Below are 27,858 nucleotides of genomic sequence, written 5' to 3' on the forward strand. Positions count from 1 at the left end.
GCCGCACTCAGGCCTGGCACTCCCGGCAAGGGCCTGCGGCACAACCTCTCTCTCTCTCTCTCTGCTACTCCGCAGCCATGGACCCCCATATGATAGCAGCACTTGCTGATTCTGTCTCTATCCTTTAAGGCTGCATTACTATTACTATTGTTCTTCTCATCATTCCTATCACCGATCTCCCACTTATGATTACGACTTGTTGCTTGCATCCTTACGATTTATATTGATTGTTTCTTGATTGCTTATTTGACCCCTATGACAATCATTAAGTGTTGTATCTCATGATTGTTGACAAATGTATTGTTTTTTATGTACACTGAGAGCATATACAGTGATCCCCCGATCATTGCGAGGGTTCCGTTCCAGGACCCCCCGCAACGAGCGGGTTTTCGCGAAGTAGCGCTGCGGAAGTAAAAACACCATCTGCGCATGCGCAGATGGTGTTTTTACTTCCGCCGCAGCAGCGAAGAGCCGAAGATTGGGGTTTCCCCGCCGCCCACGCAAACTCCTCGCTGCTGCCGCGCCCGCCGTTCCAAGGTTGGGGGTCCGGGGGCTGCTAGGATGCCCCCCATGCCGGCGGCGACGTTTTAAAGCACCCACGCGGCTTCCCAACTGAGCCCTCAAGCCAAGCGCCAAAGGCGAACTTCTGCGCTTGGCTTGAGGGCTCAGTTGGGAAGGCGCGCGGGTGTTTTAAAATGTCACCGCCGACATGGGGGGCTCGCTAGCACCCCCCCGAACCCCCAACCCGGGTTTGGGGGGGTGCTAGCAAGCCCCCCATGTCAGCGGCGATGTTTTAAAACACCCGCGCGCCTTCCCAACTGAGCCCTCAAGCCAAACGAACCCGGGTGGCCGGGCGAGCAGCGAGCGAACGGCGGGTGGCCGGGCGAAGGGCGGGCGAGCGGCGAACGGCGGGCGAGCAGGTGCTGGGGGGGGCTTCTCGCCCTCCCGCCAGCAAGAGGGGGAAGACCCAGGGAAGCCGCCCAGCAGCTGATTTGCCCGGTGCCATCTACGCATGCGTGGCCATAGAAAAAAAGGCCGCGCATGCGCAGATGGTGTTTTGACTTCCAGGTGAAAAATCGCAAATTAGCCTGTTCGCAATGGTCGGGAACGCAATAACCGGGGGATCACTGTACACCAAAGACAAATTCCTTGTGGATCCAATCACACTTGGCCAATAAAAGAATTCTATTTCAGCTTCAGGATGTACAGCTTAATGCAGTGTTTTTCAGCCAGGGTTCCGCCAGAAATTTGATGACACCAAAGTGTTGCCCTGAAGAAAAAAGGTCGAAAAACACTGGTGTAATCTGTATAGGAAAGTATATGTTTCAGGCTATGCAAGGAATAATTTTATTGTGCAATGTTGCAATCTTTAATTGAACTTACATGATCTTGATTTGCTTGTTTTCTGCGAATGCAGCAAATTTCAGTACATTGGGTTAATAATTATAAAAAAGTTGTCCATCCTCATTTTGTGTAACTGCTCATTTATTTAAATCAGTGCTGGCAAACTTTAGCTGGTGCTTTAAACTTTATCAGTTCAGATGCAATGATTGTACAAACATTCTTGACCAAAAGAGTATTAAGGGATCAGAAGGTCATGACAAATCCCTTCTATATTATTGTCCTCTCCATAGATATTTCCATGGAGGAAGTAGATGGCATCTACTTCATTGTGCATAAATATCTAGATGGCTTGGGTGGTTTGATATGTGTGTTTTCATTATCAGAGAATTTTATCAAAAGCTGTCATACAATCCAGTGGATGTCTTCGTATGCCTTTCCAAAAACATCTTAAAACATTAAGAGTCAGGATGGTGCAGTGGTTAGGCTGCAGTATTGCAAGGTAATTCTGCCAACTGCCAACACTTCAATTGTCACTGTCTCAAGGTTGACTCAACCTTCCATCCTTCTGAAGTCGGTAAAATTGCATTGTCGGCCGATTAAACGGCCGGTGGAAGGTTGTGTCGGGGCCGGAAGTGCATGACCCGGTGGTTCCACCTCTTCCGGGATGGCAGTCCCTTGAGAAAATGCAAGACCGCCATACCTTGCTTTGCGCATCATTGCTTCTGGGGGGCGTGGCTGGGCTAGCCCTATTTATAGGGTTATGCCATGAGGCCTCTTCCTTTCCCCACGGTCATCTCCAGAGTGAACACCCTTTCAATGTGCCTGCAGGGTCATCTTAAGGGGCTGAATAGGAATTTTTTGTGGCCTCTGCATCTTAGTGGTGGCTGTTTTTGGGGCTATTCCACGCTGCGGAGGAGGATGAACTGGTTAGGGGGTGTCTTGTATTTCGCAAATTACTCAAGACCCACCTATATCACCAGGCATAGGGGAACTAAGACACCTCCCCCAGGCTTTTATATTTTATGTTTGGTATGTGTGTGTTGTATGGTTTTAATTGCTGAGGTTTTATATATCTTTTTCTTTTAATATTAGATTTGTTCACTGTCATATTGTTTTTTATTATTGTTGTGAGCCGCCCCGAGTCTTTGGAGAGGGGCGGCATATAAATCTAATTAATTATTATTAATTATTATTATTATTATTATTTCTAATTGTCAATTGGCTTTCCCTTTGTTCACTGGGGTAGGCAGGTTAGGGGCGGAAATGGGCAGTGATAGCAACTCCGTGTTCTCCTTTGGGCATCTTTCAAAGATGGTGGGCAGCCGCTCGCCAGGAACTCAAGGTACCTTGCGGCTGGGGCAATTGGAGGGGGGATGCCTTTGGGACTCACCTAACCCAATAACCAGACAGGAATTGGATGGTGAGCCCTCCCACACGCTAAGCCATGGCCAAGTACTTGGTGAAGACATCAATACCTTCACCTGGTTCAGCTACGCACATAGTTGCCCAGTAATGTTATGGAGTAGTATTTCCGCCCCAAAGTTATTAGTGGCCTCTGCAGGTCCTGGTTATTTGTTAACAATCATTAAAGTTTGGTTTAACTCAATAAAGTGACCCTACTTAATTCCAGATATTGTTGTCCATGTCCTCTTTCCATTTCCGGCGCAATGTGAATCCAGAGTGTTGGGGCAATTAGAGGATTTCATTCTGTTGTTTTCTTAAGTTTTCTTAACAATAATGTTTTGCATCAACTATGAAGACATATAACATACAAAAATCTGTCCAAGAAAACTGAGGGATTAAGTCTAAGCAGGAGACTTCACAGAGGGTCATTAACATAAGCAGTTAGAAAAGCAATTTGAGGAAGACAGTGGAATTTCACTCTTCCTCTACTGTTTAACTATTTTTGGCTTGCAGAAAATTTTACCCATTTTTTAAAAAAAAGTAATGACTTTTAAAGTTTATTTTACTAATTAAAAATGATGAAATGGCAAGTATCAATAAATCTTCTTAAACCCACAGCCATGCTATATGGGCCCTGTACGGAATACCTTCTAAATTTTATAATTTTTTTATATTACACTCCTTTTTCCAATTATCTTCCTAAGTGCATCCAATAAGTCATCTACTGTGAAAATGTTTTGCTCAGGGCATCCAAATAAGGATGTCCACCATTTGGCAATCAATGCTTCTCCCCATGACACACCTAAAAAAGGAGGGGGGGGGTTTCAAATATAAAGAGAGGGGAGGGTGGAGATGTCAGGTTGAGAGAAGTAAGAAATTTGGATTAGCATGTTGTAGTAAGCTGTATTGTTGTTTTTTTTTGCATAAGTCAAGGACAGGAGCTTGCCATTTCTATTTAATGTGATGACATTGACAAATAGAAGAACTTAATAGCATAAAGCCAGTATCACTTGTAGTATCTTTACAAAGTTTCATCACCATATATTAAAACAGAAATCAACATAAAAGAGAAAAGGAATGACAAAACAGATTAAAGGTGCCCAAAAGGGAAAAATACATTTAACAAACATAACAAAGACCTCTGACTTTCTTTTATTTCAGAGATATTAACATTACAACCACACTTTAGGTTTAAGAAATAACACCAATCTATAAACTATAAACACTGATAGTCACCATACTCTAAGCTAATATTTAGAAAATATTCTCTTAGTTTTATCTAAAAGATAGCAAGTTATCAAATGAGAATAATCTTATATTTTGAAAGCTATAATCTTTCTCTAGTCAAATTCAAACTAATCCACAAACCCAAATGCCATCTTTAAACCTCTACGTGGCTTGGAGCCAGGATGTTGGAAAGACCGCTTGTCCTTTGTTACCCTAGCCCACCAGACTGGGAAGACAAAGTAGGTTTTAGGTCTCATCTATTAGGGAGGTGCATCTTGTAGGGCCGAGGAGAAGGGCCTTCTCTGTGATGACTTCCTCCCTTTGGAATATTATACCCTGAAGATAAGATTAGCAAATTAATCAAGCAATATACATCTTCAGGGAGGCGGAAATATAATAAATGGGTTTTGCCATGTTGTTTTTGTGGGTCTCTCTTTCATTTATAATACCCAGAGTCAGGGAGCTATGGAAATCTAAATCAATAAACAATATTTAATAATAAGGCAGAATTTAATGTTGCTCTGTTCTATGATTCCTGCAGTGTTAAGAATTGAACATTGCAAGGTGCTATAAAGATTCTTCTTGGAAGGTCATTTCTGATTCAAAAAGTGTGTATCCCACTTTATTTTCTTCCATTCAGCTGGAAATAGACTGAGGATCCTCCTGAATATCCCAGCAGAACTTGAAGGGCAGCTTTTCCATCCTTTCCTTAAAGACATGGTCAAACTTTTCATTCTGGGCAACAGTCATGATGTTCTTCCAGTCCCCAATAGTGCCTGGGAAACAATATGTCAACAGTTTTTGTAATCAATTAAACTAGAATCTATTTATGTCATCCTGTCATGAAAAATTTCATTGTTATATATATATTTCTGTAACTAACTGTGTGAATGAATGTATACACAGGAAGTATGCCCATGGAAACAGAAAGTATGCCCTGTTTCAGTTCTATGGTTTGGTGGTGCAGTGGTTAGAGTGCAGTATTGCAAGCTAGTTTGGCAGATCAAATCTCAGTAGGCTCAAGGTTGAACCATCCTTCCATCTTTCCAAGATCGTTAAAATGAGGACCCAGATTGTTGGGGGCAATATAGGCACTCTCTATAAACCACTTAGAGAGGTCTGTAAAGCACTTCGAAGCAATATATAAATCTAAAGGCTATTGCTATTTATGTATGACAATATACTGAAAATCTGGTCTTAGCAGTTCTTAAAAGTAAGTAAATACAACATCAGATGAACATGATATTATACCTTCTCATGATTTATTTTATAAAAAGAAAGCCAAAATGCAAAAGCTGTGTGTGTAAAGCCTATGATTCAATAGTTTTGGGAGGACTTTGATTCCATTTGGAAGAATTTTGGCCCACTATTCTTTACAACCAGTTAATTGAAGTTTGTGAGCATTTGTTTATGTACGGTTCACTTGAGGTCCCACCACAACATATCAATCGTGTTGAAGTCTGGACCTTGACTGGGCCATTGCATCACCTTGATTCTTTCCTTTTTCAGCCATTCGTTTTGTTGGTGTACGTGAGGTCATTGTCCTCTGTTGCATGACCCAATTTGGCCATTCTTAACTGTCAAACAGATGGCTTCACATGTGACTCTAGAATATTTTGCTATACATGGAATTCATGGCCAACTCATTGACTGCAAGGTGTCCTGAACCTGTGACTGCAAAACCTGTGACTTCAAATCACTCCCTTCACCAACATGCATGATGGTTGGTATGAAATGTTTGTGCTGATTTGCAGTGTTTGGTTTTTGCCAAATGTGGCACTGCATATTGCAGCTAAACATTTCCACTTTGGTTTCATCTGTCCAAAGATAGTGTTCCAGAAGTCAAAGGAATGCTTAGCCACAATTCTTAGAAATCTGTATTTATAGTTTTTGGGCAGGAAACTGTTTCTTACTATTTTAACTAGAGCTGGATTACATAAGGAAGACTTGATAGAAGGGCAAAGTTCTCTCTATCTAGAAGTTGTTGAGTGACTCCCGTGTCATTAGTATCACTTACTAGGAAGTCATGGAACCAATGGTCTCCCAGTGTGGTTTAAATCAAGAGTATCAAACTGGTGGCCTGGGGTCAGATGCAGCATACACAGACCATGTCCACCCCAGCTCCATAAAGGGAAAACCATATTGAAAAATCACATGACACAAATGTGACACCGCAAGTTTCTAAATGTTCTAAATGATCTTAAGTTCATCCACTTGGCCCAATGCCTAAGATAAATGATTGATGGCTTTTTGATCATTAAATATAAATAGAGGAGGCAGTTCTAAGACTGGAGGACAGTGCCCTCCTATGTCAGAGCGACCTTTTTTCAGGATGAAAATAAGTTGATTAGCCTTTTCGAGTTGAAAGGATTAGCCAGTGACATCACTGTTGCCAGGTGGATGCCTGGGGAATGGTACTCCTTTTAAATTTCCAACAAGGTGCCAGAGGGAATGACAGAAAGACCACCGCATCATGCAACAGCACTTGCATTTCAAACAAGGGCTTGGTAACCTTCAAAGCAGTATTCTAATCATGTGACCCATACCACTTGTGGTGGAGGAGAATACCTAAGGTAGAGACTGAAGAGATTGTGTCTCCACCATCCTAAAGTGGTCAGGCCCCCTTCCAAAATATAATTCAACTGTGCGACCAACAGAATAATAATCGAAACAGGTCGGATTATATCCATGACTTTGTTAGAGTGAAAAGGAGGACCCCAGTTCGACATTGGCACAACTAAAAAATGTTTACGGCTTCTAAAATTGGGCTGCTGATAAGGCAAAAACAGCATCACAGAGAGACAGCAGAAAGAGAAGCTGTTGGGACATGTTCCTATCACTTCAGAATGCTTTTCAAATGAAGGTGGTAACCTTGGCACATTCTAAAAGCATAGCCCTAGATTATGATTTATTATTACTTTACCTTTGCGAAGAAAGTTTCCTTTGCTGAAATCTAGCAAATCACGAGGCATGAACGTGTAGTTTGCCTTAGAATCCATTTTCATGTTATCGAATGTAGCTTTATACACCACATCATCCACCTCGTTTTCAGTTAGTTTTTTCCCTAGGAAGTTGCATATTTTCAATACAGAACTTCTCAGATCCTGCAATTTGATACAGCTTTAAATTAGTTAGTCCATAACCATGGGGAAAAGATGGAAAATGTTATTTAATCCTTCCTTATACATATCTTTATTACATATATACATATATTTATTTATTTTCCTACTGAAAAATATGCTTTGAGGTAAATTATTTTTTTTAATAAAAGCTGTACATAGGAGCAATATCAATGAATGAAACAAACACAATGCAGCTTTAGGACATCTGGTAAATGTTTTCAAGAGGCAGGTTGTTGGGAAACATTCTTAGTTCACAAAATATTTGTGTGCCAAAGATTCCGACTCTTATATTCTTAGCAGATTTGGCTGCATCAGAGGTTGTCCAGTTCCCAAATTAGGCTAAAAAAAATGCATTGACCTCTCTTAAAAATGCAGTTGAGTTGAATCAATCCCTTCTGAGCCCAAACAGGAAAATATTATAAGAAACGTTAGCTAAGATTTTTCTAGGTACGTTTTTCTATTTGGATTTCCCTTATTTATTATGTAAATCTGTTAAAAATTAAATCAATTTTATTTTACTGAACCTGTTTACAAGACATGCATCCTATGAATACCAGCATGACCAGCCAAGTGCTTACAAAGATGACTTTTATTAATCTTTTTGATATCAAGGTAAAAGCACTCTAGCTTCCCTTATCATCCTCATTTCCTTTTGAAGAGACAGACACTTATTTTTCTTCAGAGATCTCAGCAGTCCTCAAGGAGTTTACAGATAACCAAGAGTGATTCTATGGTAACCTCTGCTACTCCCTATTGGAATAAATTATTTACACATCCCATTTATTCTAAAGCTTTCTGTGCTTGATGCACTAGCACTACACAACACACACAAAAAATCTTACCTTTTTCATTTCTTCATAAGACAGGAAGAGAATATTGAAATCACCCTTATGAGCGTACCAGCCTTCTACGTGGTCTAGCCATGAACTACAAATCACTGATAGGAGATAAATGAGTTTAGCGTTTAAACATGAGGATTAATGCTCCACTTATCTTTATGATCCTGGTGGGCCTAAAGATCAAAACATGATATCTCTACTAGAGACTACGCTAATAACTACACAGTCTAGCCATGAAATACAAAATATGAACCACAGAACACTAATAGGAGGGAAATGACTCTAGCATAAAAATGACAGCAGTCTTCAAAGTCACTGATCTCAGTTGTTTTCTTGGTGCTGCAACAATCTAGCTGACCATCTGTCTAAGGCAGTGTTTCCCAACCTTTTTTGAGCTGCGGCACATTATTCACATTTTCAAAACCCTGGGGAACATTGAGCTGGGGGCGAAGGGGGGGGGGCTAAAAAAAGTTTGGACAAAAAAAATCTCTCTCTTCCTCCCTTTCGCTCTATTTCTCTCTCTCTCCCTCTTTCTCTCTCTTCCTTCCTTCCTCTTTCTCTCTCTCTCTCCATTCCTCTTTCTTTCTCTCTTCCTTCCTTCCTCTCTTTTTTTCTCTCTTTCTCTCTCCCTCCTTCCCTCCCTCTATGTCTTTCTCTCTCCCTCCTTCCCCCCTCTCTTGCTCTCTCTCTTTCTTTCCCTATTTCTTTCTCTCTCTCTCTTTCTTTCTCTGTCTCTCTTGCTATCTCTCTCTCTCTCTTGCTATCTCTGTCTTTCTCTGTCTCTCTCTCTTTCTCTGTCTCTCTTTCTCTGTCTCTTTCTCTTTCGCTCTCTCTCTCTGTCTCTTTTGCTATCTCTCTTTTTCTCTCTCTCTCTCTCTCTCTTTCTCTCTCTTGCTATCTCTCTCTCTCTCTTGCTATCTCTTTCTTTCTCTGTCTCTCTTGCTATCTCTCTCTCTCTTTCTTTCTCTCTCTCTCTGTCTCTCTTGCTATCTCTCTCTTTCGTTCTCTCTCTCTTTCTCTCTCTTGCTATCTCTTTCTTTCTTTCATTCTCTGTCTCTCTTTCTCTCTCTCTCTCTCTCGTTATACCATGCCAGCAACAGCAGCATCAGGCAGTAGCCAGGGGTGGCGGCAGAGCGGTCGACTATGAGTGGGAACCGTGGCGGTGGTGGCTGGACGTGCTGCTGGATTCTGTACATGCTGGCGCTGCGCTGAGCATGGACGTGGGGCTGGCACCTCCGTCCCGGCCCAGCTAGCGGGCCAGTGCCAGCCCCGCAGCGCTAGCATATATGGCATCCAGCAACATATCCAGCCACCACCATCGGTGCCTCCGCCCTGGAGCTCTTGCTCGCCGCCGCCATCCCCCGGCTACTGCCTGGTGCCACTGCTGCTGGCGCCCTCCCGCTCCTGCAGCTGATGCCCTCCCACCGGGCCCCAAAGGATACTTGTCACCACCCCTGCCAGGGAAGCTCCAGCTGGGCAGGGTGCGGCCGGTGCCGGTGCCTCCGACCTAGAGCTCCCGCTCGCATCCGCCGCCCCGACTACTATCTGATGCTGCTGCTGCCAGCGCTCTGCTGCTTGGCCCCAAAGGTCATATGCCATGAAGAAGGAAGGCGCAAAAAAGGAGGCACGAATAATGAAGCTCAGCTTGCAGTCTTGGAAGCTGAGCTTCGCGGCACACCTGACCATGTCTTGTGGCACACTGGTTGAAAAACACTGGTCTAAGGGATTCAGTGGACCAATTGCTCAGCAGCAATTGCAGTTTGGCTTATATACTGCTGTACAGTCTTCTCTAAGTGGTTTACAGAGTTATCCTATTTTCCCCAACAATTCTGTACATGCTGGCGCTGCGCTGAGCATGGGCGTGGGGCTGGCACCTTGTTTGCCGTTGGTGCGAAGCAGATTGAAATATATTCAAAATCTCTTATCCATAACAAAAAGTGACAAAATGATCAAATTCTTCTTACCTCTGCCAGCCAAAAACCTCTCAACAAACGTATCAAAGTCTTTTGGTGTTTCTACTTTGCTTGATACTTTGTGAAAATGATAGCTAGAAACCAAGACATCCTTTGGATTTCTAAGCACATAAATAATCTGTAAGAGAAAGATGATAATACCCAATCAAAAAACCTCTAGACAAAACCAAGAAAAAAGACAGATTGACAGCAAAACATATAGAGAGTGTCTCAAGTATTTCTCACACATTCATCTAACAGACTCTAATATATCATGGGATCTCAGAGCTCATTAGCAAAATCTTTTTTGAGAGCCTTCCAGCAGACCAACAGGATTGGGGCCAATCTCGACTTGGAGCAATGATTTCCCCTATGGCAGAGACCACAGATCTAAAGGCTTTCCTCAAGGATCCTGACTGACAAATCTCCCTAATTGATGGAACCCGACATGCCTTCCTGCTGGAGGTGGTACAATGCATAGTTTATTTATTTATTTTATTTATTTATTGGATTTGTGTGCCGCCCCTCTCTGCAGACTCCGGGCAGCTAACAACAATGATAAAAAACAACATGTAACAATCCAATTTAATAAAACAACTAAAAACCCTTATTATAAAAACCAAACATACACACAAACATACCATACATAACTTGTAATGGCCTAGGGGAAAGAATATCCTAACTTTCCCATGCCTGGTGACAAAGGTGGGTCTTGAGTAATTTGCGAAAGACAAGGAGGGTGGGGGCCATTCTAATCTCTGGGGGGAATTGATTCCAGAGGGACGGGGCCGCTACAGAGAAGGCTCTTCCCCTGGGGCCCACCAAACGACATTGTTTGGTCGACGGGACCCGGAGAAGGCCAACTCTGTGGGACCTTAACGGCCGCTGGGATTCGTGTGGTAGAAGGCAGTTCCAGCTGTATTCTGGCCCAATGCCATGTAGGGCTTTAAAGGTCGTTACCAACACTTCGAATTGTGACCGGAAACCGATCAGCAGCCAGTGCAGTGCAGTCCCATAGTTGCAATTGGGGAGGGGAGGTTCTTGAAAAAACCTGTTCCCCACTCATGGAGATTTAAAGATCAAAACCAGCACCATGAATTGGATCCAGAAATAAGCTGGTAGCCAATGCAATTTCCAAAGAAGCCAATGCAGTTCTAGGGAATACACAAATGCCTATTGTTGCTGCATTTTGCACCAGTGAAGTTTCCAGGTGTTGGGTGTATGTGACTGAGAGTTGAAATTTTCAGAAGGTATTTTGAGGACTAAAGTTAGCATCCCTCAACTGGACATCCTCCAGATATGTTAAGTTAGCAGGTGGCCATGGAACAAAAAGCATTATGATCCATCTGGGAGGGTCACCTTGGGAAAAATAAGCTTAAGTGGTTCAATTTTCAGTTCTGTTCTTAGCTATTTGTGCTTGACATGACCTTCTGATTTTAACACTGTTTTGTACCTTTGCCTATTGGTTAATAAAACATTCAGATACAGAGTTGAAAGAACAGAAAAGAATGTGGACAGAACCCCACTCCACCTGACAAGTAAACAAAATATGTCCTACTTTTCCTTTTTTATTTTGTAATCCTTTGGGTACCAAATAGTAGGGCAGATGGGAACAAATGACCCGAGGCGATGGGCGACTAGGTAAATCTACATGAAAAACATTATACTCCAGCCATGGTGCCTTGTCAATAAGGGTAGTGTTTTCAGTTCCATCTCGAATACCTTCATAAACAATCAAGCTGACAATATTCTGAGTCCATATTGTGCCTGAAAATAAGGAATAATTAAATTAATTCACCCATTATTATTTGGAGAACTTTGAAGTTATGCAAAGCCAAGCTTCCTTTCAGGGAGAATAGCAATAGCCATAGCATTTAGACTTATATACCTCTTCATGCTGCTTTTACAGCCCTTTCTAAATGGTTTAGAGAACCAGTATATTGCCCCCAATAATCTGGGTCCTCATTTTACCCACCTCAGAAAGAAGGAAGGCTCAGTCAACCTTGAGCCGGTGGTGAGATTTGAACTATTGAACTACAGCTAGCAGTTAGCTGAAGTAGCCTGCAATGCTGCACTCTAACCACTAAGCCACTCTGAATAGCAAACATTTCAGAGATGCATAAAGATAATTAACTCTGCTAAAATTGATAGAGGAAGTTGATGGATGGATGAGAAATGAATTGCTATTTATTTGCACATTTATTTCTATCTGGTCTTTATTATTATCCTGGGACCAAGATGGTGATGAAAACAGATGCTTAGACAGAGAGTGGGAATCCAAGTTTGAACAAAAACATTAAAAACATTAGTATCCCAGTACTGGAGTTACCAGGTAACCATCCAATTAGTTAGACTAGAACTAGCATTAAACGGATATAATAATAACCAGAAATAGAAAATGTCCAGCCATGAGGAAGCAGCCACCTAGTGGACAAAGGCAAAAACATCCGAAGAAGCCATGACCATCAGGAATCTACAAACTGTAAATGACCAATCCCTGCTGCCCATTTAAAGTCTACCTGGCAAGTCTACCCTAGCACATCCCCCAACAATCTCCTCGCAATTAAAAGCATAAACATGCTGCAAGTCCATACAGAACCTCCCTGCAATAATGCCATCAGCTGCCAAGCCCATGCTACTTGAACTCCAGCTGAGCTACCATCCGAGGCTTGGTGCCATAACGGAGCAATCTTTGCCGATAGCTTGATCCCCCTGCCGTGACTACTGCTGAGAGCCTGTGATCGCAGCGAAACAGCTCCCAGCCTGCTGAGGTGGCACCAAGCAAGGCAATCTGAGGCTTGGAGCCACAGCGGAGCTGTCTCGATGCTCGCAGCCCAAAGTAGCTGAGGCTCCTAGCAACAAAGTAGCTGAGACTCCCAGCAACAAAGTAGCCGCAGCAGTGCCAAAGCTTCTAATAAACTACTAATACAGTGTTCCCTCGCTTTTCGCGGGGGATGTGTTCCGAGACTGCCCGCGAAAGTTGAATTTCCACGAAGTAGAGATGCGGAAGTAAATACACTATTTTTGGCTATGAACAGTATCACAAGCATTCCCTTAACACTTTAAACCCCTAAATTGCAATTTTCCATTCCCTTAGCAACCATTCAGATTATTACTCACCATGTTTATTTTTTAAAGTTTATTAAAAAAATTTTTTATTAAAGGCAGACGAAAGTTTGGCGATGACATATGACGTCATCGGGTGGGGAAAAACGTGGTATAGGGAAAAAAACCCGAAAAGTATTTTTTAATTAATATTTTTGAAAAACCGTGGTATAGACTTTCCGCGAAGTTCGAACCCGTGAAAATCGAGGGAACACTGTAAGAAAAGTAATGGGAAGGAGTGTGTCACAGGGGACAGAGAGTAGTAGCTGCTATTATTTTCCCCACCCCAACTGTGACCGCTCTGAAGCCCTGATTCATCCCTGGCACCCTGAAAGAAGGTGAGAAAGAAAGTGTGAAAGGATAGCCCTGGCTCTGCAAATACCCAGTTGGTGTTAGGAGACAGAAGAAGCAAAATAATCTATTGAACCAAAATAAATCAAAGCTAATTGACTGAAGTTGCAAAGTTACACTAATAAATTGTTAGTTGGGGGAAAGATCAAAAGCAACATGAGAAAATATTATTTTACTGAAAGAGTAGTAGATCCTTGGAACAAACTTCCAGCAGATGTGGTAGATAAATCCACAGTAACTGAATTTAAACATGCCTGGGATAAACATATATCCATCCTAAGATAAAATACAGAAAATAGTATAAGGGCAGACTAGATGGACCATGAGGTCTTTTTCTGGCGTCAGACTTCTATGTTTCTATGTTTCTAAATGGAACAAATAAACTAAAGTTTATTAGTTAAAAGCTATTCTCAATGCAACAGTCAATTCACGGATTTTCCATCATTGCTGTAAACTGCAAAGCTCCATCCCACGTGGTTATCCACAGATCTATAAGTATCTCAAAGGGGTAGCCAGGCTTTCAAAGCATGCTCAAGCAGTAAACATCAATTTCCTGCTCCCCAGCTCTATAAATTCCATTGCCTCCCCCTACACTCATCATACCATAGAACAATAAAGCTACAAACCTCAGTGCTACAATTCCAGAGAACAGTCATTCCAGGAAAAAAAACCATCCACAAAATCTTCAATTACAAGATCCAAGCAGCAATCCCTGCTTTATATGCAAAGACACTATAAATGATTTTGATAAATACATCAAATGTCAAACCTGCAAAAATTCTGCACACCGCTCTTGCCTGAACATAACTAACCATATAGTCACCTGTCTGCATGGAAACTCTTCATTCTTCTACCTCTGTTCTACCCGTACCCCTAAATTAGCCTCAATAGCCTTTCTGAAGGTATCAATACATTGAAAACAAGCTCCAAAACACATCAAACGTTCATTGAAAACAGAACCACGCTTACTACCCATGGAAAAAACTATTCAGGCACTGTTAAACACTAAACCTCCAAACCCAATTCCCTCTACCACTCCACCTCCACCTGTCTACACCCCATCAAGTCCACCTCAACCACCACTCATAACACAAAGATAATCTAACTCTTCTCCAGATATTCCTACTCTTGTCAAAGATGCAATGGAGCATGAACAAAAATGCCGGGATGCCATCCTCTTTGGCCTGGAAGAAAATGATTAACTGATATAATAAAAATACAGAACTTTATCTGTCAACAATATTCACTCTCTCAATCAATCACCCCAGAAGATATATTAGAAGTTTCCAGAAATGGACCAGAGCACAAGAGTTGTTAAACTAATCCTATATAGCTTCGCTCTGGCAATTTCACACTACTTACCAGAGCTTACAAAACTTTTGCCAGACCCATCCCAGCTCATCTCTTTGGAACCGATACCACATTTCTGACATTGAAATGTCCAAAGATACCACATTTCTGACATTGAAAATGTCCAAAGATACTTCTACCCGAAACAGAATACTCTACGGAACTAGACTTACAATCCTGGGTCTAGAAAGCTTAGAACTACAATGCCTTAAACATGATCTATGCTGCAAGATCATATGCTGCAAAGTCCTGTCTGTGAAAGACTACTTCAGCTTCAAGCACAACAACAAAAGAGCACACAACGGATTCAAGTTTAATATTAACCGCTTCAAACATGACTGAAAAAAATACGACTTTAGTAATCGAGTTGTCGAAGCGTGGAACTCTGTAATATCATCCCCTAACCCCCAACATTTTAACCTTAGACTATCCGCGTTGACTTCTCCAGATTCCTAAGAGCTCAAAATTATCTAGGACTTCTTCCTTCTCCTATTTTCCTCACAAGAACCCTGGGAGATAGCTTGGGAGGGAGAGTGACTAGCTAAGAGTGACCCATTCAGCAACATAGAGTAAAATATAAATATAAGCTTTATTTTACCTATATTTCCAGCTTCTTACAAAATGCTAAATGTTAAAATCTGGTTATAGCACAACAGAGTCACAGCAATCAAAATAATGAGGAACTGAATGACACAAGATTAACTTTTTCTTGGAGGACATCTTTGAACTTACCAGATTTAGGATATGTGATTACGAATGTATCATCATCTCGGATTTCAAAACTGTCCAGTGTATCTAAATTTTCAGGTGAGGAAATGTCAGTTATGAAATAGAGTCCTTTGTATTTGTACAGGGACTTATCCTCTGGCTCCATTTCTTCAACTGTTGATGTAATAATAGAGCAATTATCAATACTTCCTACATTTATGGTCAGTTCTTTAAAAATCATGAATCTTGCTAAAATTTTAAAAAATGATGTATATGTGAAAAGATTAGTTTTTCTTTGAATCTAAATGTTCTGTGTAGAAGAGAAAGTTTTAATTACAATGTTAAGAACATGCTAATTGCAATTCTTTTCTTACCTTATCTATGTATTCTCTGACAGTCACTCATATCATGTCCTTAAATCATCTTATTTCCTACGGTTCCTCAATGTACTTATACTCCAGCACAGTACTCAAATATTGAAGAAGGCTGATCTTTAGTCAATCATTGTGTCAGCAGTACTTCAGTATTCCAAAAAGGAGTAAGAGAGGACATCTAACATGATTGAGTAATAACCTAATTTGGAAATGTAAAACAGGTCAAGGGGAACTTTTTTTTATCTGATATAGACTTGTATCACATTTCAAATGTATCGTTTTATGAAGAATTATAGATTTATCAATAGGAGATGCGGCCAGAACAATGTTATTGCATTATTTCTCAAACCTGATTTCCAATTCCAATTTCAATATATAAACTGATATAAGAATTATTATATTATTGTTCACCTCCAAAGGGAACAGTACCTCACTATGGCAGAAATCCTTGGATGCTAATCTAAGAGCCATTCTGAATAGTTGCAGTCAGTGTTCCCTCTAATTTTTTTTGCGGGTGGGCGGAAAAGTATAGTGTCTGAGCGGCAGTCCCTTCGGGACTGGGCGGCACAGAAATAATAAATAAACAAACAAACAAACAAACAAACAAACAAACAAAAAACCCACCCTGTTTTGCCTCAGAGAATTTCAAAATAAAATACTGTACTGTGTGTCTATAACAGTGAGCTCATAATAGGGCAACTCTATCAATATCAAAATGCCACTTAAATAGTTGAGCTAGTTTCAAACTAGATTTTGATTTTCTTTCTCTCTTCCTTACTCCCATTCTTTTTCTTTCTCTTTTCCTTCCTCTCTTTTTTCTTTCTGTTTCTCTCTCTTCCTCTCTTCCTCTCTCTCTCCTTCCCTCTCACTCTTTCCCTCTCAGCTTCTGGGCAGGTTTGGAAAACTCTGAGTTGATGATGATTTTTAAGTGAGCGATTGCTCACTGCTCCGCTTAGAGGGAACTATGGTTGCAGTCATACCAGAAAAATCTTAGCTGAAATGTCACCTAACTCTGTTCCATGAAATTCCATTCAATATGATGAGAATATATAATTAGAATTTCATGCTGGATCAACTGTCAGTCCATATAAACCAGAGTTGCATTGCATGCTGTGGCTTCTGAGTATTCACTGAAAAATGTGTCATGGTGCTATAGAGCTCAGCTCCCATGGAGCATCCTGAAGGCAAGTGAAAGAAAAGAATTTGACCAGAGGAAGAAGGCAGAATTTTATGTATTGCATAGAAAATGAGAGCTGTAGAATTTTGAGGGATCTAGTGTGTTTATTGTGTAATCTGTATAGGAAAGTATATTCATTCATTCATTCGATTTTTATGCCGCCCTTCTCCTTAGACTCAGGGCAGTTTACAATATGTTAGCAATAGCACTTTTAAAACAGAGCCAGCATATTGCCCCCATAATCCGGGTCCTCGTTTTACCCACCTCGGTAAGATGGAAGGCTGAGTCAACCTTGAGCCAGTGATGATATCTGAACCGCTGACCTATATGTTTCAGGCTATGCAAGGAATAATTTTATTGTGCAATGTTGCAATTTTTAATTGAACTTACATGATCTTGATTTGCTTGTTTTCTGCAAATGCAACAAAGTTCAATACATTGGGTTAATAATTGTAACAATGTTGTCCATCCTCATTTTGTGTAACTGCTCATTTATTTAAGTTAATGCTGGCAAACCTTAGCTGGCACTTTAAACTTTATCAGTTCAGATGCAATGATTGCACAAACATTCTTGACCAAAAGAGTAATAAGGGATCAGAAGGTCATGACAAATCACTCCTATACTATTGTCCTCTTCATGGATATTTCCATGGAGAAAGTAGATGGCATCTACTCCATTGTGCATAAGTGTATAGATGGTTTGGATGGTTTTATATGTGTGTTTTCATTATCAGAGATTTTATCAAAAGCTCTCATACAATCCAGGGGATGCTTTTTATGCCTTTCCAAAAGCATTTTACAACACGAAGAGTGCAGGGGCTAGGCTGCAGTATTGCAAGTTAATTCTGCCAAATGCCAATAGTTCAATTGTCATTGTCTCAAGGTTGACTCAGCATTCTATCCTTCTGAATCAGGTAAAATGAGAATCCAAATTGTTGGGGTCAATAATGCTGACTGTAAAAGCAGCAGGGGGGGCATAGTGGGGTAGCAAAAATAGAGTTCCAACCCAGAGCATTTTATTGAAAATAAAATGAATTATCCTTGAAACCTAATGTTTTATCAGAAACCTTGATTTTGTTTGGTAGTCTGCAGGAAGGAGGGTTAAGACTGTTATGTGGAATGGAGCAGTTTGGGATGTTCACTTAGGCTGTGAAAATAGCAAGGGACACTTTAGTTTGTTGCCTTTGAGTAAATGTTTACTTTGTGAGTGGCCATTCTTCATGATTATGAAGGCACCTTTACAACAATGCTAAAAATGTGCTTTCAAAATTCTAATCGAGTTGTTTCTGTCATTTCACTGTTCTATAGCTGTTCACTTCTAGGATGTGGGTGAATTGAATGATCTCCTTGTTATGAGTCCATTGATATCGGTATTGTTTTGAGGTTCTTGGAAAATCCTTGGTCAAGTCACATGATTGTCAAGCCATCCCCACATGGCTGGCAAGCCCCTCCTACCAGGTCACATGACCATCAAGACACACCCACAAAATAAGCCATGCCCACAGTGTTGTAGTAAAACTTTTGGTAGCCCTTCAGTGAAAAGAAGCATAGAGAGTGGGCTGTAAAGCACTATGAAGCTGTATATAAGTCTTAAGTGCTGTTTCTATTGCTACTAGTACTACCCATGAAGAGCAAATGTGGACATCCCTGGAAAGTATTTGTGAACTACTGTCCTATTGCACATACAATCTTCTTGATCATGATACTTGAAAAGGTTGAAGTACTGTACACTGTTTTTTATTTCTAGCAACCTTAAGACTTGTGGACTTGTGGAATTAGCTGTCTCAGATATAGTTGGGGGACAAGAAGAGGACAATATTATGACAAAGGGAAAAATAAGTAGTTTTTGGAATACTTTTGTCCATGGTGAGATGCAAGGGAGAAAAAGGCCAGAGTTCAATTTTGTTCTGTCAGTATGATAATTGTTTAGATGCTTTACATTTTTTGTTCTAAAGATTCTTCATATATTTTCACATGATTTGCCTTAGGATCATGATTTGCCCTTGAACATAGACAATTCCACAACTTTGTGTAAGTTGACTCAGCCTTCCATCCTTCCTATGGTAAAATAAAATACAGTGATACCTTTTCTTACGAACCTAATTGGTTCCCGGGGGAGGTTCATAAGACGAAAGGTTCGTAAGATGAAACATTGTTTCCCATAGGAAACAATGTAAAGTCAATTAATCTGTGCAACAAAGAAAAAAACCCCCGCAAAAAAATGCTGCCACTCGGCTGTCACCTTTTAAAACAGCCCGGGGACTTCCCAGCGGCCTACCGATGTCCGAATGCCAAACCCGAACTTCTGGGTTCGGCTTCGGGAGGCTGCTGGGAACCCCCCCGGCTGTTTTAAAAGGTGACAGCCGGGCGGCGCAGCTTCCCAGCGGCCTCCCGAAGCCGAACTTTTGCCGAACTTCCAGGTTCAGCGTTCGGGAGGCCGCTGGGAAGCCGCGCCGCCCGGCTGTCACCTTTTAAAACAGCCGGGGGGCTACCCGGCAGCCTCCTGAACGCCGTTTGGTGTTCGTAAGACGAAAAAAGTTCATAAGAAGAGACAAAATTTTTCTGAACCCCGGGTTCGTATCTCGGGTTGTTTGTAAGACGAGGGGTTCGTATCTTGAGGTACCACTGTAATTGGTAAAACAATGATCCAAATTGTTGGAAGCAATATGTTGACTCTGTAAACCACTTACAGAGAATTGTTAAGCACTCAAAGTGGTATATAAGTTTAAATGCTAGTGTAGTCCTAGTGCTATTGTCCATTTCCTTAGCATTAAAAGTTAGAAAAGCATAATCTATTTTTTAATGCAGATAACACACTAATTCTTCTGACTTACCATATTTTTCGCATATAAGATGCACCGGTGTACAGGATGCATCTAATAATAATAATAATAATTTATTAGATTTGTATGCCGCCCCTCTCCGAAGACTCGGGGCGGCTCACAACAAGTGATAAAACAATATTGTACAGGCACAAATCTAATATTAAGAAAAAACTAAAAACCCTATCAATTAAAAACCAAACAGCACATACATACCAAGCATAAATTATAATAAGCTTGGGGAAAAGGTGTCTCAAATCCCCCATGCCTGGCGGTATAGATGGGTCTTAAGTAGTTTACGGAAGACGAGGAGGGTGGGAGCAGTTCTAATCTCCGGGGGGAGTTGATTCCAGAGGGCCGGGGCCACCACAGAGAAGGCTCTTCCCCTGGGGCCCACCAGACGACATTGTTTAGTCGACGGGACCCGGAGAAGGCCAACTCTGTGGGACCTTATCGGTCGCTGGGATTCGTGCGGTAGTAGGCGGTTCCGGAGGTATTCTGGTCCAATGCCATGTAGGGCTTTAAAGGTCATGACCAACACTTTGAATTGTGACCGGAAACTGATCGGCAGCCAATGCAAGCCACGGAGTGTTGTAGAAACGTGGGTGAATCTAGGAAGCCCCACGATAGCTCTCGCGGCTGCGTTCTGCACGATCTGAAGTTTCCGAACACTTTTCAAAGGTAGCCCCATGTAGAGAGCGTTGCAGTAATCGAACCTCGAGGGGATAAGGGCATGAGTGACTGTGAGCAATGACTCCCTGTCCAAATAGGGCCGCAACTGGTGCACCAGGTGAACCTGGGCAAACGCCCTCCTCGCCACAGCCGAAAGATGATGTTCCAATGTCAGCTGTGGGTCGAGGAGGACGCCCAAGTTGCGCACCCTCTCTGAGGGGGTCAGTAGTTCCCCCCCCAGGGTAATGGACGGACAGATGGAATTGTCCTTGGGAGGCAACACCCACAGCCACTCCGTCTTGTCTGGATTGAGTTTGAGTTTGTTGACACCCATCCAGGCCCCAACAGCCTCCAGGCACCGGCACATCACTTCCACTGCTTCGCTGACTGGACATGGGGTGGAGATGTACAACTGGGTATCATCCGCATATTGATGATACCTCACCCCATGCCCTTGGATGATCTCACCCAGCGGTTTCATGTAGATATTAAATAGCAGGGGGGAGAGGACCGACCCCTGAGGTACCCCACAAGGGAGAAACCTAGAGGTCGACCTCTGACCCCCCACTAACACTGACTGCGACCAACCGGAGAGGTAGGAGGAGAACCACTGGAGAACAGTGCCTCCCACTCCCAACCCCTTCAGTCGGCGCAGAAGGATACCATGGTCGATGGTATCGAAAGCCGCTGAGAGGTCAAGAAGCACCAGGACAGAGGGCAAGCCCCTGTCCCGGGCCCGCCAGAGATCATCCATCAACGCGACCAAAGCAGTTTCCGTGCTGTAGCCGGGCCTGAAATCTGACTGCTGGGGACCTAGATAATCGGCTTCTTCCAAGGACCGCTGGAGTTGGAGCGCCACCACCTTCTCAACAACCTTCCCCATAAAGGGAAGGTTGGAGACTGGACGGTAGTTATTAAGCACGGCTGGGTCCAGGGAAGGCTTCTTGAGGAGGGGGCGCACAAGTGCCTCCTTATAAGGAGCCGGGAAGGACCCCCTCCCCAAGGAGGCGGTGACAATCTCCTGGACCCAGCTCCGTGTCACCTCTCGACTAGCCGAAACCAACCAAGAGGGACACGGATCCAGTAAGCAGGTGGCAGAACTCACAGCTCCAATGGCCTTGTCCACTTCATCAGGTGTCACCAAGTCAAACTCCTCCCAGACAGATGGACAAAGACGTTTAGCCCCAGTCACCTCGACTGACTCATTGTCAGCCGATACTGCTATGCAATTGGAGTCGAGTTCAGCTCGGATCCGAGCGACTTTATCAGCGAAAAATGAGTTAAATTCCTCATCACTGCCCTGCAAGGGTTCCCCAACTCTCCCCTGATTTAGAAGGGAGCGGGTCACCCTAAACAGGGCAGCCGGGCGGGATTCCGCTGATGCAATCAAGGCGGCATGGTACGCGCATCTTGCCGCCTTGAGCGCCACTTTGTAAGTCTTAATAAAAGCTCTTACAAGTGTTCGGTCGGATTCGGACTTACTCTTCCTCCATCGCTTCTCTAGACGTCTCTTCTGGCATTTCAACTCCCGGAGCTCCTCGATGAACCATGGAGCTCTACGGGGTCTAGTGCCACAGAGAGGTCGCAGTGGCGCAATTCGGTCAAGAACCTCCGCTGCAGCCTTGTTCCAGGCCTCAGCAAGAGACTCTGCCGAGCTGTGGACGAGCGAATCTGGTAAAACCCCAAGCGCCTTCTGAAAGCCCTCAGGTCCATCAGGCGTCTGGGGCGGAACCTCCTAATCGGTTCCGCCTCCCTGCGGGGGAGGATTGGAGCCAGGAAGTTGAGCCGCAGTAGAAAATGGTCTGACCATGACAAAGGCAATGCTTCTAAGCCCCTTAGTCTCAGACCACTATTCAATTGCTCCGAGAGGAATACCAAGTCGGGTGTGTGTCCACCCTCGTGAGTCGGACCCCGAACTACTTGAGTCAGGTCCAGGGCTGTCATGGTGGCCATGAACTCCTGTGCTAATCCTGAGGAACCGCCGAGCGACGGCAGATTGAAGTCCCCCAGGACAATAAGTCCGGGGAACTCCACCGCCAGCCCGGCCACCTCTTCGAGCAGCACAGGCAGGGCTGTTGACACGCAGCTGGGAGGCAGGTACGTGAGTAACAAGCCCACCTGAACCCCTAAGTCCAACTTCACAAGGAGTGACTCACAACCCGCGATCTCAGGAGCAACAAGTCTACGCAGATGGAGGCTCTCCCTGGCTACAATAGCCACTCCTCCCCCCCTTCCCTGGGGTCGAGGCTGGTGCCATATCTGAAACCCAGCTGGACATATTTCCGAGAGAGGCACCCCTCCCTCTGGGCCCAGCCAGGTTTCAGTAACACATGCCAGATCGGCCTCCTCATCCAGGATCAGATCCCGGATGAGGAGAGCTTTATTCACGACCGATCTGGCATTGAGTAGCAGCAGCTTGAGCCCAGGGCCCGGATTACACTTGTCACCAGGGCTCCGGTTTGAGCTCACGGAACCGGAACAAGGGATCGCTATTAAGCAGCGATCTCTTTTTCCTCCAGAACGGCTAGCCCCGTGACTCCCGCCATATCTACCTCTCCCCAGCAGGACCGGATATTCTGGCCCTCTGTCACCCCAGAGAAAGATACCCCCATCCCTCCTGTCTCTCTACCGCCAGGTAGGCTAAATTCTGCATTCATACTGACCCTATTGTTCCCGTACATATCGTCCCACTCACCCCACCCGTTCATATTGTAAAAATTGCAATTACCATTTACCTCATCCATACCCCACCCATCCTGCAAGTTAGTCCCACCATTCATTCGATTCATTTCGTATATACCTTCCATCTGATCCCAGATATCCATCACTAAAATTACCCCCCAATAAATTAGTTAAAAATGTATAAAAATTAAAAATAGTTAATTAATTAAAAAGGTTAACCAGTCAGTTATAAAATTAATCTGAGACAATTATATAGATAGAATCAATTAATATAAAACTAGTTCTTGAATAAATAGGTAAAATAAAATTCATCAGTCAATCAGCCAATCCAGAACAGGATGATAAAATGTCTTTAGTAAAATCCTTCATTAAGTCTGTTGTAATTATAGAGCCATCCACCAGGGGCGCAGTTCTTCAATGTAATGCAATAGGGAATACAGGAAATGAGAAATGGGAGCAGGGGGAGGAAGAGGGGGGGGAGACGATGAAGCGACGATCTTAACATCTATCCACACCCTCAAAGTTCGACAATTCAGTTTCCACTGTTCACTCTCCCCCAGCTATATCCACTCTGTTCTTTTAGTCCAATCTCAGCCAATGGCCTCAGCTCCACACGACAGCCTCCAACTCGCCTCAGTCTCCTTCCTTTGAACTCCAACGCCGCTCCCTTCATCCCCCCTCGGCACCAGCGACTCTCACTCACTGGTGCTATACAGGGGATTAGACTGCCGCTCCAGATGACATTCCCAGCTCCTCCGCTCTTCCCAAACGACCTCCGGCGCCGGCAACCAACCGCGTCCTCGGCGTCCTTGGTCTCACAGAACAGGTAGGCACAGGCAGGCACGTCCCAGCCTCGACGGTGGTCTCCGCTCCGTCCATTCAACTCCTCCATCTTTTCTGTTATTCCATTGCTACGGCCCCAGTCACTCTCACTTCCTGGTGCCTCGCGTTTCTTTCCTCTCCGTCTCGGCATTGGGCAGCCGGTAGGAGCAGACGCCATCTTCCGCTCCCCAGCTGATCACCCCCAGCAGTTTCTCAAGGCTATTTTGTCCCCAGCGCCACAAACACACACACCAGCATTCGGTTTTTTGGGTTCCCAGCACAAAAGGCTGACAAACCAGAAGGAATCAGACAACATTTGATCTGGATTGACTCATTTTTTTGATGAATTTTGTCGTTGTCTCAGAGGAGCAGCGAATCCTCCATCTTCTCGCCGCTACCCCGGAACCGGATATCTAGATTTTAGAGGGAGAAAACAAGGAAAAAAGTATTCTGAACCAAATGGTGTAGTATTATATTATTTAATAAAATACCAGTGTAGCAGAATACTTTTTACAACCATGTATATTTTTTAAAACCATGTACACTTTTTACAAACTTCACACTTGACTGCTTCAAGACTTGTGGATTTCAACTCCCAGAATTCCTCCACCAGTCATGATAGTTCAGAAATGGGAATTGAAGTCCACAAGCCTTAAACTTGCTAGGTTTGAAGACTCTTGCACTCCTAACCCCTAACTCAAACAAACAAACAAAACAAAAAAACGAGGATAATTCATTTTGTTAGTTGTTCCTTTAATCACAGAAATGGCTAGTGATAGAATCATTTACAATTACAGTTCCCTGCTGAGGTTGCCTTAATAATACTACTATACCATGAGGTTTTCAAAGACCCCTCTCTTGGCTACTCCAATTTTCATAAATAAAGTGCATGGAAATATATGCTGACGATGATAAACCCGGAATACTCCTTAAAAGGAGTCCTTCTAGAGCAAGGATCTCCACCCTTGGCAACTTTTAAGAGTTGTGGACTACAACTCCCAGAATTCCATATCCACCTTTGCTGGCTGAGGAATTCTGGGAGTTGAAGTCCACAAGTCTTAAAGTTGCCAAGGTGGGAGACCCCCATTTTAGAGCACTAAAGATTCAGCTAAACTCCCATTTTCCTCAAGAGAGAAGGCTTTAAGAAGCCGCAAGATTTACCAGGAAGTTATAAACTTGGAACACATCTTATTCCTGTTCTGCCAGGCTCTCTGATAGGAGCCTCCCAAAAATTCAAGGGTACAAATTTCAGACACACACATGTTTGAAAATTCAAAACAATGTTCTTTATCACAAAATTCAAAATAAACTAAGCACTCTTTTTGTATTGCAAAGAGCACTCTTCCCAAAACAACTGGGTAGTCTGTACAATCACCCTTAAGCAGTCATTAAGTACTTAGCTAGCAGCTGTGAAGAAACTTTACACCCCTTCTTCTTCCAACAAAGTGAGACACACACTCACATTGCTTTGCTTTGTTTTCCAAGGCATGAAAAAGCAACAAAGTCCAGACAACACAGGATTCCTGACGAACTCCGATCAGATATTCTTCCACCACGGCCAAACCCACATGCTGCTATTTATAGCAGCAGCCCAAACACAGGTGGCCTCACTTATTTCCTGTAATATGTTCTTACTTGGTCTCTTCTATGCATAATTCTGTGCTTGCGTGGGTCCAAAATGTCATCATCTGAATCAACGGAAGATAAGGGAGATTGACTGCCTGGGCCGTGTGCCAAGCCCTCCTTTGCCAAGTCACTCCCACCTTCTTCTTCGTCAGAGGAAACTAAACTCTGAACTGATTCTGTTGGCAATAACACAGGCCTGTGACATGTTGAATTTTCCCCTGCATCCCCCTCCCCAATCCCTGGGGCAGGAGCTGGGCCAGAGCCAACCACAACAATTCCCCTCTCCCATCTATTCTTATCTATTTGCATCTTTCCGGTCCCACGACAATCCACTTTTTCGGTTGGGCCGCTCGGGTGAGAAAACCAGTTAGCTTCGGACCGGAAATGCTTGGAACGGTGTGGGCTTTGTGCTTTTCTCTATGGCAGCGTGAAGTTTCCTTGTTTTTTTTCTCTGGCAGGTCCTGGGGGGACGGCTCGTTCATGGCGGGGCATCGCTGCTGCCACTGGTCCCGCCATGGAAAGGGAGCTGAGGGGAAAATATGCCTTTCCCCCTCGGCTGCCTTCCATGGAGGGAACAGCAGCGGCGTTCTGGAGCCTGAATGAGCCCATCCCCCAGGACTTGCCAGACTTTCCCCCTTGGTTTCCTTTCCATGGCGGGAGTGGCAGGTCCTGGGGCACTGGCTCATTCAGGCTCTGAAACACCCCTGCTGCCGCTCTCGCCATGCAAAGGCAGGCTCATCCCTGGGGCAGAGCTGCCAGCCTCCTGCCGAGGGCTGTCAGGTGGCCTCGGCAATATTCAATGTATAAGACGTACCCAATTGTTAAAGCACCTTTTTGAGGTTAAAAGGTGTGTCTTATATGAAAAATACAGTACATGTAGATCTTGGACAATAGACACAATCCATTACATCTTGATCAGTTTTAACTGAAAAAGAATATATATATTGATGTGTATTTATACATTTTGAGTGTACAAATAAATAAAATAAAATAAAAATAAATAAAAATAACTAAAGTAAGTAACTAAAACAAAATTAAGGACAATGGTAGGAATATTTTTTCTTTTTCCTGTTGATAGATTCCTGCTGTCTACCATGGCTGAAGTGATCAAGCCAAGGCTAAGTTCAATACCCCTGATGACAAGCCTCAGGCCACCATGGTGCCATCCAATCCAGCCGCCAGGGACCGTTTGCCCATTGGGTCACAGCCCATGCCTGTTCCCAGGCGTAAGCATCAGTAGGACCAGCAGCTGTCTCCTCCTGCTCCATGGCGATATCTGGTCAATCCCTCTTTGGGCAGGTCTTAGAGCTGATCCTTGTGGAGACGTAGGATAAACGGAAAATTGGGTCTTCATCTTCTAAGAAGCCCAACGTCTGCCCTACCCCTGTCCCAAAAAGGGGTTTCAGGGATTTTGACCACTTCCAAGGGCAAAACTATGGGTGGTACCAAGGTTAGTACAACAGCTGTCATAGGGCACCCCCTGACAGGTCCTTTAGGGGCAGTCAGGCTAAACGCCCTTTCCACCGGTTCAAGTAAACCTTTGTTGGAGCCTCTCATAGAGGGTCATCTGGCCTAGTATACCCGGCAATGGGAGGAAATCCCCACCGGCTACCGGCTCTCAGAACTGCTGAGAACCTGCTGAAACTCATCTCTGGTTGCATGTACAAATCTAGATTAGGCCCATATTGTAACTGAGGGTGAGGTCTTAGGTATAATATGTTTGTTTTAAGTTAATTCAATTTAATCATGGCACCCCACATTATCTAGTCATTACTCTTCAGACTTGGCAAAAGTACTGTAAATCCTGGTATTTGATGTGCCTTTTCATTCTTCTACTCCATCATAATTTTATCTCCAGAGTTGTAGTCTAAAGTGTGTGTATATATTTTATGTTCATTTTTCTATAGTTATATTCATTCATTCATTACACTACTATCTAAATCAACTTGATTATTTTATTTTTTAAATATGAAAGCAGTTGTTTGAGACAGATCATAAAAACATCTGATAATCAATTCTTAGAAGATGGTAACATTCTATTATTTCTACTTTATTTGCCATAAAACAAGGGTGTTAAACTCAATTTCATTGAGGTTTGCCATCAGGGTTGTGTTTTACTTCAGGGGTGCTGGGGGGGCATGTCCAGTGGGGTTTAGGACATTTTGCCTCCACCAGTTGGATGAAGCTCTTTCTTCTGCAGCAGCTGATAGGCCGCTGCATTATCTCCCTCGCCAAAAGGCTGCTAGCTATTCGCCCCAGCCCTTTCATCACAAAAATCCAC

The 27,858-nt window shown here is 43.3% G+C and overlaps 1 protein-coding gene across 1 annotated transcript; it reads right to left on the reverse strand.

The window, feature by feature from the left end:
• Positions 1-3,884: 3,884 nt before the first annotated feature.
• LOC139157054 (amine sulfotransferase-like) lies at positions 3,885-15,954 on the reverse strand. The gene is made up of 7 exons (XM_070733399.1): positions 15,777-15,954; positions 15,427-15,576; positions 11,447-11,655; positions 9,901-10,027; positions 7,940-8,034; positions 6,899-7,079; positions 3,885-4,751 (listed from the first exon to the last, which is right to left on the reverse strand). Exons 2-7 carry the CDS (start codon positions 15,566-15,568, stop codon positions 4,612-4,614), a joined length of 894 nt encoding a protein of 297 aa, XP_070589500.1. The 5' UTR covers positions 15,569-15,576; positions 15,777-15,954; the 3' UTR covers positions 3,885-4,611.
• Between the last annotated feature and the right edge of the window lie 11,904 nt (positions 15,955-27,858).

Source organism: Erythrolamprus reginae, chromosome 1 (assembly GCF_031021105.1).
Source record: "Erythrolamprus reginae isolate rEryReg1 chromosome 1, rEryReg1.hap1, whole genome shotgun sequence".
Classification (NCBI taxonomy): domain Eukaryota; kingdom Metazoa; phylum Chordata; class Lepidosauria; order Squamata; family Dipsadidae; genus Erythrolamprus; species Erythrolamprus reginae.